Source organism: Rissa tridactyla, chromosome 3, assembly GCF_028500815.1.
Source record: "Rissa tridactyla isolate bRisTri1 chromosome 3, bRisTri1.patW.cur.20221130, whole genome shotgun sequence".
Classification (NCBI taxonomy): domain Eukaryota; kingdom Metazoa; phylum Chordata; class Aves; order Charadriiformes; family Laridae; genus Rissa; species Rissa tridactyla.
This window is the reverse complement of record NC_071468.1, coordinates 33351741-33362193: the sequence shown is the minus strand read 5'-3', so window position 1 is coordinate 33362193 and position 10453 is coordinate 33351741. Positions and strand designations below refer to the sequence as shown.

The 10453-nt window shown below is 40.4% G+C and overlaps 1 protein-coding gene across 1 annotated transcript; it reads right to left on the bottom strand.

Moving 5' to 3' along the window:
- Positions 1-500: 500 nt before the first annotated feature.
- Positions 501-9523, bottom strand: LOC128907072 (potassium channel subfamily K member 16-like). The gene is made up of 5 exons (XM_054195461.1): positions 9311-9523; positions 5261-5375; positions 4551-4717; positions 2027-2192; positions 501-724 (listed from the first exon to the last, which is right to left on the bottom strand). The coding sequence occupies exons 1-5, from the start codon at positions 9521-9523 to the stop codon at positions 501-503; spliced, it is 885 nt and encodes a 294-aa protein (XP_054051436.1).
- Between the last annotated feature and the right edge of the window lie 930 nt (positions 9524-10453).

Below are 10453 nucleotides of genomic sequence, written 5' to 3'. Positions count from 1 at the left end.
ACTAATCTTAGTTGGATGGATGTCATTAAGCACGTGGTCATTAATGTCGATATTCCTCTGTGGTTTTGTTTGTCTTCTGATTGGAAATGAAGAAAGATTTCTGTACCTGACTTTTTCTTCTTGAGATTCTTGGTGACCTGACTTCTCATTGGAGCTGGGAGGCAGTCACTCTGGATTTTTTGAAAATGAGTGACCATAAGAACTGAATTCCACTGGAGAAAGAGAAAGGATAATAATTGATTACTTCACGGGAAGTTGCCTTTGTTGAATGAGAAGTGGAAAATGAATCCTGGGACAGTAGTTTTGCCACATGTGCTATTTCTTTGGAGGTTCTAATTGGCTGATGCCTACACAGTGAGTGGAAACTGCAGTGCATCTGAAACATTTCCCCCTTAGGAAACAGTCCACAACCTGGGGTTTAGTCCTTTATCCACAGGGCTTGCTTAGTGTGAGATATACATGAATGATATGCTTTCAAGACTGCTTTCTGTGTACCTTGCTCAGCTGGGGATGTGGATTCTAGGCTGCTCCGGTTCATCTTCCAGTTTGATTGTGGCTCCTTCTGCCAAGCTTAAGTCAGGCTTGTGCCACTTTAGCTGAAGGAATTTTTCCATCAAGTCAGCTCCCACATTGAAGACCAGAGCCAGCCAGGCCAAGCCAAAAACAATCCAAATCGCAGTTAGGCTCCTGTACGCTGGGATATAGTGCTTGTTGGGGTTTGTGCCTGAAAAATCCAGGAAACCTTGCCTATTAATCTTGACAGCTTCAGTCTGCCAGACGATATACATACTCATACACCGTCCCCACCCCCTGAAAAAGTGTATGATGTTTAACAAGTTTGTCTGATCTGATCTGTGAGCATTCTTTTTTTTTTTTTTTTCCTGTGTTCCAACTCTCGGGTTAAGCTTAGGACAGTTGGCATCAAATCTCTGAAGCTGAGGCTTGTCTAATGTTAAACAGGGATGCACAAAATCAAGTATTCCACTGACAAAGAAAAAGTTCATCTTGGAAACTCAATGTTAAATCATATTAGCCATATTTTACTCAAGAGACATACAGGGGATTGTAGATGATTTTGAAAGATATGGTTTACTACCTCAGTGATATGGTGATTGATTTTTGTAGGGTGATATACCTCAGTAACCAGGATTCAGAATCACCTGGAGAATATTATATGGGAAATGAAGCCATTTTAAGTAAGTGGTTATGGGAATCTTAATCCCTGGTTTGATATTTCCACAGCATGGACAATCGGCGCAGCTGACGCACAGGACTGCACTGCAGCCATCCATTTAGTTTCTGTCATCCAGGTCACGATGAAACTCCACGGTGCCCAGATTCAGCATGATATGGGTTTTTATCTCCTTTTGGGACATACTTATGACCTCTCGGAGAGGAGAGAGACTACTTGTGAAGTACCAGCCCCTAGTGTTTTTAACAAATAAACACACTATGCATAATCTGTTAAGAGCATTTTTTCAAATAAGTGGGTGGAAAAATAGCCCCTCACGTGCCTCTACTACTATGTCTCAGCCTGTATCTCTGAAGACTATGTAATCTCATAGGGTTTGTTTTCTTTCACAGGTGTCCTGGGGTTGTCAGTAACATTCTCCCTGTTGTAAGTACTGATCATTTCATATTTGACATGATTTCGTATTAGTAATGGTAGGCACTTGCTGAAATAGATCACTGTTAGGAGAGGGTGGTTCAAAGGCTTAATAGTGACAAAGAGATTTCATTTATATTCCACCTGTCACTCATGGAACACATTTGTACCAGCTTGGACATAGCTGCTGTTGAATGGGTGTTCAGTGGCGTATGTGAAATGAGTTTGGTGACTCTCAGCTTAGCTGCCAAGAGAAGAATGCCTGTGTCGTATAATACAGTAGCTCATTATTACCAATCTGGCTCAGCTCACTCATGTACCAGATTTATAGTGGAATGGATATCTATGCTCTCTGTATTTAGCTTTATACTAGTGTAACTAATTTCAATCAAGCTCAATCCAGTTCACCTTCTTTATTACCTACTACATAGTCCCCAAATCCAATGGTGCTCAGGGTGATGAAGGTGAAGTAAAAGCCTTCTCCGTAGCTCCAGCCTTCTACGTAACTGAAGACCAATGGTGGGAACACTAGAAAAAGCAAGGTCCCAGTGGTCAGGAAGATGGTCACTGCCAGTGTTTGAACCACCTGAAAGATAAAAGGAAGATGGCAGCTAAACAGCACTGAGCAGTTGCCTAGTGGAAATAGCTGGACCTGTTTTGCTCTTGAATCACAAGCCCACTCCAGCTGGGAGAAAATGTCCAAAAAAGGAAGGATAAACCAATGCTTCCATGCAATGCAGGCTGATCTCGCTGTTTACCCCGCACATAGATACTGTACCTAATCATGAATACAAAACCACTCAAAATTAGGAAAAAAGGAGGATTTTTTAAAAGCATTTTGTAATGAGTTTCTAAGTATGCTCAAGTCATATTTTCAAACTTATTATGGCAACCACAATTCAATTCAAGTGGAGATGCTCTCGTAATCAATTGGCTCCTGTCTTTGAGGAAAACCACCAACTATTGCATAACTCACGATACAAAGATTGGCAAGAACAAATTAAAGTTTTCTTCACCATGACTGCTTCCAAAGATTTATAAAGTGGCTTGCGAGAGCTCAGCCAAAAATATGTTTGGATGAAATCTAAATTAAGTCAGTTTGCCTGCTTTTATTTTTAACTTTGAAGCATTCAGAGCAGAACTGTTTTCTGTCAGCACAGGGCAGATCTGTGTCTCTCAGTACAACCGTCTGCCTTCTGGAACATAAGTTACCGCATATGTGGCTGCAACAGATAGGTACACAGAATGGGTCAGTGGATGGGTCATGACAGGGGATTTTAGCACTGAGGATCAGGAACTCATGGATTTCCAGGGAACACAATCTGGTGAACTTTTGACTAGTGATGCAAACTCATTGCAATTGTTTAAAAATGCCCTCAAGGGCATTCAAACCAGAGTATGCTTTTCTATGCATGTACCTATTGTGATTGGATGAAAAGCCAAACCACTGTTTATAAAGTGGAAGGTTCAGGTATCAGGGTTTTTATTCTCTCTCTGTATTATCTCACATATAAAATAGTCCGCTGAGCTTGAGAAACTTGGCATGAGCCTCCCGGGTGACTTTGACAAATCACTTCTATATTATGTACCATGTTTCTCCAGCTGTATAATACTTACCTCATTTGCAAAGCACTTTGAGAACTACTGATCGACATGGTTATAGTTGGTATCTGTTCTCATTTAGTTCATTCCAGAAGTGTGATAGCTTTTAATTAGATAATACAGTTTGCATAAATTTTTATACTGAGACGCACAATACTACTTTTTGCCCTGTTTTTTAAGAACTTTCTGGTACAAACTTATAACATCGGGGACAGTAAGTCAGTAATGAAGAAGAACTGATTGTAAATAATTTCCCAAAGCATGATTAAATTGTATATAAAAGGAGATGAACAAACTTTCTGGAAGAGGCTTCTCAGAGTGAACAAGCAGATACACGTCCAAAGCTTTGCTGATCACAGGAGTTCTGCCAGAAATGAGGTGTTAATTCAGGGGTGAAAAGAAAAAAAAAAAAAAGATGCAGCTATACTAGCATGAAAATCCTTCAGGTGGTAGAGCTGCACATATTTGGGGAACAGACAGGTAATGCAGCTAAAAAACTTTTTGCTCATATAAACCAAGTCTGCATTTGACAGTACCTTTATAGCTTTGCCAGCAAATATTTCCCAGTGTAGGCAAAGAATGCAGTGACTCAGAGATTTTACAAATGAAAAAGAGAAAAAAAACTTGTGCCAGAACTCTGAAATATTTTAACATATCTAACATATCTTATCTCCTTTTTCCCTAACTTAAGGGATCAACTCATTGAATCTTTACTCAGAAACATGCACTATTTTTGTTGTAAATGACCTTCATGTATTTTCTGTTATCAGTGCTTCCCTTATTCCAATACATCTGGACTAGTTCAATGACTCACCAATAAACTATAACTAAGGAGAAGGAGTATTTATTTACATTTCAAGAAAAGAAAAGGAAGGAAGTGCTAAATTGCTGGCACAATCAGGGAAGGCAATTCAAGACAGATTAGACGGCCAATAAAAATAAATTGTCTTTGCACAGTGTAGAGCTAGATTTTGGATAGGTACTAGCATAGGCTAGATAATAAGAGTTTGATCCAGCAATGTGTGTATGTGCATGTGTTCTGCTAAGGTCACCAGAGTTTAGGGACCCTGCTCAAAATTGAGGCCATGCTTGCTTAACAGTTTTGCTGAATCAGGTTTTAAAAAGGCAAATCTAAAGTCCTTCAAGCAAAAGCAAATTGCTTTAAAGCTATTGTAGATAGAGTATATCAATTTTCCGATATAAAAGGCCGTGTAATTGCTGTGGTTCAGAAAAATGTAGGCACACACAAGGAAACCCAATCTAGCAGTGGCAGTACCTATCTGAGAAGAGAACTTTAATTAGTTTTAAAATAGTGGAAATAAATTATAGAGGGACACTGTACCTGGGCACGGCCTGGCTTTTGCACCCATCTTTCCAAGGTAATCAGATGAGCATTAAGACCTTTCCCCAACTGATTAAGGAAGGCCAGGTTGAGCGGCACTCCGAATAAGGCATAGAACACACAGAAGATCTGCCCTGCCACCGTGCTTGGGGACAGGTTACCATAACCTGGAAAAAAAGAAGAAAACAGTTACATGAAAAGGCTTTACAGTCAGGCTGCAGGCCATGATGAAAAGTTCTAGGCTTGGAAGCTCAATGACATTAAGCTTCAGGAACGTGAGGACCTACGATTTTCTGTTCAGCTAAATCTGCCTACAAATTGCCAGAGCTTATGATAGAGCCCTGTGCATTTGCTACTACTAACAGAAAATTTAACATGAAAGATATTGCTTTTAAAGACTATTGTAATTTTCTATAGGTCTCTGATTTTGTGGTGAGTAGAACCGAGTGCTTCAAAGCAACCTCAAGATGTGCTATGCATGTACAAAATCATATTGCATGTACCAAGTAGGCATTCAGCTTTTTTTTTTTACAGGTGAAATATGCTCGACACACAATAATAACAGGTATAATTGGAAACCAATAGAAAACTGTAAGTCACAGTAGTAAAGATTGTCTTGCAGGTGTATTCTGTCCACCAGATGTACATTTCTGGGGGCCTTACAGACAGCTGGAGGAATCCCCAATTTATAAGGAAAGAGAGTACCTCACCTATAGTGGTGACAACAGTTCCTGCAAAAAAGAAGGAGTTGCTGAAGTCCCAGTTACTTGGATTCGTGGAGTTTCCTTCTGGGTTGACCCCCTTTTCCCATGCTTCCATGAGGACCTGAGGCAGAAGAGGTCAAAGGAGCAAAGATGAGCAACCCATTGGACTAAATCAGGAAGAATGTCAGAAAAAAAGAGAGAAGTAAATATTGCTTTCCATCTTGAGCAAGCAGAGCAATAAACAGTGTAGATAACAGGGTAGAGTTTGACTAAAATGGCTTTGTGCTGACATGGCAAATCTTGGAAATAGAGCTGGCCAGGAACTTGAACTCTTGTCACTGGAGAACTGGCCATTGAAGTAGGATAGATTCCATAACGAGTTGAAGGCTAAGGGAAAGGGAGTGGAGGGAGTCCCCAGAGCAATCAAACAGGGAAAAGAAAGTGAAGTTATGCCATAAAAAATAAAGGCAGTTCCTCTTCTCTCCTTCCCTAGTCTAGTCATCTCATTCCAGTTTTTAATTTGTGCATGTATAAGTGGTTGTGTCTGTGGGGAAGGGCATGGGGAACATGCTTATTTCTGTTTCTGTCATGTAAGTACTGGTGAGGATGAATTACTATTTTTGGCTATGACTTCCCAATAATTTTCAATGAATATCAGGCTTCTCCTAGTCTGAAAGATTAGCTAATGAAATATTCTCTGCTATTCCACATAGCTCTTACCAGATGACCAAAAGTATTATGTACAAAAGAAATGCTACTCCTATTTATGCATCAAATGTCTTATTAGCTGCCTTATCCTTTGCTCTCTCTGAAGACTTCTCTGAAGGAGACTGGTTACCTTCTCCTCAGTGGCTGGGGTTTCAACAATCTCCTTCTTTGTTACATACCAATTTTGATGTCCAGATCACAGCCTTAATCATTTTTCCAAATGACTGAAGGAATTACTTGTTCATCTTTTCTAGAGACTTTTGTGTGATGCAAAATACAAACAGGATTCAACAGCAACCTCAGCTTTATTTGGTTCCAGGAGTATGAGACCAAAGAAGACATTCTTTCTTGATTCAAATGCTAGAGGGATTGCTTATTTGATTAAAATACCCACTACAAGGTATCTGATTTTGCATAGGTTCTGCAATATTAGCTGATCCGTGCTGATGGATTGAGTGTCCTAAGTTTAATAGCTAATGTTATTCCTTCAGTACAAAATCCTACAGCATTGGTCAAGTCCATCAGGTAGGGCTGCTAGGCATCGTTACATGTGATCTCATCATTCAAGTGCCAGCAGAGTTTCTTTTCAGTATGACAAAGAACTTTACATTATCTATTAAAAGCCTGTTCTTAGAATGTGAAGAATTTGACATGCCTAATTATCTAGAGTTTACAATTTTATTTGCTGGTTAGAAGGAACACACAGAAGCTACTGAAGCGCGAGTCTTTTGAAATGTCTAAAACAGTCACAGGTTTAATTCATCCCTGTAAGGAACACTTGTCAGTTCTATCCATTTCAATGCGCAGGAGTTCAGAGGAGCTACATTCACATCATGAAAGCCAACAAGGTAAGGTAAATGTTGAACACGTCGGACAGTCTGACAAGGCCAGATTTCTCTGTATGATGGTTGCTTTTAAGCACAGCACCATGAAAGAAATGGCATCCTGGTGTCCAGGAGAATCATCCCTAAACAAACAGGTTCATATGGGTCAGTTATAATGGCTCCTAGCTCCTTTCCGCCTATACCTCAGGTAATGGTTATGGCCGGAGTGAGGACAGGGCAGCTGTTGAATGGTTGGTGAACATTAGCTGTTGTCTTTGAGAGCGGAAGTAGCCTGTAAGTAAAAGCAACGTGCTATAATTTACAGTAAGAGTATGGAGCCTACATCACACTATAGTAGGATGTGGACAGAATAAAAGCTGCCTGCCATTTGTGCTCTTGTCCCCCTCCCAATGCACACTGCAGCTACTTGTGGTCACAGACAAGGATTTGATCCTCCCCGTCAATATTTATATCAGTTCCTTTGGGGCTGAAAAAGTATGGACGTAATGAAAATAGGGACTTAAAAAAGATACCTCCTTATTCAATGAATCTGCTTCTCAGTTATCCTGTCAGAATGGCATAATTTGCTGACCAAAGTATGTTTACCAGAGACACGTTAGATTGCAGAGTTTAGATTTGCACTTTCCCAAAGCTCCAGGCTGTTCCACTTAGGAGCTGCAGCTCAGGGCCACCTCTCAGCTAGGCATTTTTAGTTTCATGCAGTTTATGGCCATGGAATGGCAAGAATTTGCTTCATGCACAATCAAGTCAACAACTCTATTATTAATGATAATGGATACACAAAAGGAAACCCTACGTTGACTCTCACATTCCAGGATTTAGGTTTAAAGAACTGGCAATAAGACAAGACACTTTATACTTGTCAGCTGAGCAGACCAAGTCTAGTGGCTGTGCCTCACCACAGCATGAATACTGTCAGTTTTCAGACTGGAACTTCTGACGTGATGAATAGGCCTCCTTAACCATATCGTTAAAAAGTACAGATAGATGATTGCTTCCTTGCATTATTTTTGGAGATTTAATATGGAAAGATTTCAATTCCCCACTATTAGTAAGTGCTGGACAAATTTCTTAAGAGGTCTTATAAATGACAGGTGAGTCAGAGGATACCTGTGCTTACATTTACCTTGAGGACCATTAAGTCTAAGTACTTTGAAGCTTGGTTCATTGTAGATGATAATCTAGTGCCCTCAGACGGTTTTGTACGGAACAGCCTACAAGTGAAATGTAATTCAGCAGAGAGGCAGCAAAATGTGATTCTGTGAGTAGCCCAGCAGTGCTAAGGAAGCTCTGCTGAAGCCAGAGAGAGGAGAATCTGGACATCTGTGAGCCCTCGCTAAATTTTCTAGGGTACTGGAGATTTAACTAAACTTTTCAATCTGATGATGTATCCTAATTTGGTTTAGAAGGAGAATCAGGGTTTTCTTCTCTACCATCATTGCCACAAAGCTAAGGGAAAGACAGGTAACATCACCAACGGGTAAAGCTGAAAAAAATAGACATGTTTTTAGGCATGTAAGTTCTTGAAAACACTAGTCATTTTCTGGCCCATGCCAAATGCTCCACAAGAAACATATCACGGTATTAGTAACTGGAACATTGTCTTTCTGATCTGAATTTCACTGTTTGCTTAAATCCATTTACAGAATCTGGGCTTTTTGTTGATCAAAAGCGTATACCTTCATGGTAGTCCTCTGACTTGGACAGTGCAAACTTGCAGCATGTTTAGAGTTTTTATCAGGTTTAATGACCTGGTAGAAAGAGTTCAAACCATTTAGGCACTCAGCTCTGCAACTCGATAAGTTTGGAGCATGACAAAAGTGATAGTTCAGTGATTTCTGTCGAGTTCTTGCAATACGAGAATGAGAGGATTTCTCTATAATAATACCAAGAACGGTCTTGTAATTTATCCCTACCTTGTTTTCAGGAATAGCTTAAAATGTAATTGAAGATGTCACTAATTGACACCCATATTGAACAAGAAACATTTATCTCTTATTATAAGTGACAGACAACACAGCTCGTTAGGGTTGACTATATCTTTTCTTTAGAAGCCTGAAGTGCAAGACCACCTTCAAAGGCAGTAGACAATTTCGGGTAGAAAACAAGGGCAGAATTTGCACGGATTTGGGTGAAGCACCATGGTAGGGCAACTTCCTTCTTGTAGGTTTGGTTCTTGGTTTTTGCCCCCACGTATAATTCCCATGTAATAATTAATGAAGGAGCTGAAAACCATGAAGTTTAAATTATTGCAAGGTAGCATGAAGATGCATCAGTAGATTTGTATATTTTGGCAGTTCATGACTGGGAAAAGAAAGAAGTGCAATAGACCAAGATAAAGAGGTATGTGAATGGGCTTGAGAAATCTGCCTTTCTCTTGTTCAGTTAGTCCTTTAATGTCATGGACAGCAGATCAATTTATGACACGCTTGGCAAAAACAGTATAATTTCTTCTAACTGAAATAATGCTTGAGCCAAAATAATATGACCTCGTTCCTCTTACCTGTACAAACCGCTCCAGGGCTTGCCTGTCCAAGCATGTGTAGTTCTGCAGGAACTTGAGCTTCTCCATCTGGAACTGGTCCCGAAAATGGGTCTCTGCCTGCTTCTCCAGCAGCTGGAACACCATAGCACCCAGAAGGAGGTAAAAGAGATACCCCAGTACCAGCAGCGGAGTCCAGCTGATCTGCTGGTTGTGTACGCTGAGGAGGGGCATGCTGCTGCTCTGGTGCTGCCAGTCCCTGCCCAATACTTAATAGGGTACTGTCCCAAGACGTGTGCTACCGGGAACACCTGGGAATCACGCACCCATGTTGCCAGCCACTGCCCTGGAGAATTTTTTAACAGAACATATGTGTATCAGGGTGGGTATCAGGGCTATACAAAATGAGACTAACAGGCAAATTTTATCCCTTCACATCTTTTCTCTATCCAAAATAAAGGGAGAGCATTTACGGCTCAATAAGAATGTGAATCACAGTGTTTTTCTCCTATTAAAACAACTTGTATCCAGAAACCTCAATCAAATGAATGAAGCTTGACACAAGCCCTCTGAGATTCGTATGGTTTTCCAGGCTGGAAGGCTGAAGTAAAACTGTGGCTGAATGACTTACCCAGGGTCATACGAATATAGAGTCACGAACAGACTCTTAAAGTCTTGACAAGTAAAGCCTTACTCTAAACACTAGACTTCTGTACAAGAAAAGATTATAAACTCTCTAATTACAGCAGACTCCCCAGAACAAAGAAGAGTATGGAGCTGAATAAATGGAAAAGTCAATAGCTGCCGTCTGTACCATACAAACATTGCTGGCACCAGTGAAAGCAGCATGATGAAGCTCATAAACATCCTGAATTCAGCCTGGTCACAAGACTGAGCTTCTCTTTCTTTTCTAACCCTAATAAGATCAGTCCCCTCACTGTCTGGCCTGCCGCTTCCAAATTCTTTGTCAGTTGACTCCACTCTTTAGTCCATAGAGTTAGAGAATGAACCACTCATGGCTACTGCTTTCAAACTCCGTATTGCCCTTTTAATCCAAATGCACAAGGAGGAAGGAGGGCTTGAGGTTAATCGTTAGCTAAAAAAGTATCAGAGGTTCACTCATGGGAGCCTTAATGATTATCATGCACTGGAAATGAGCTGGGC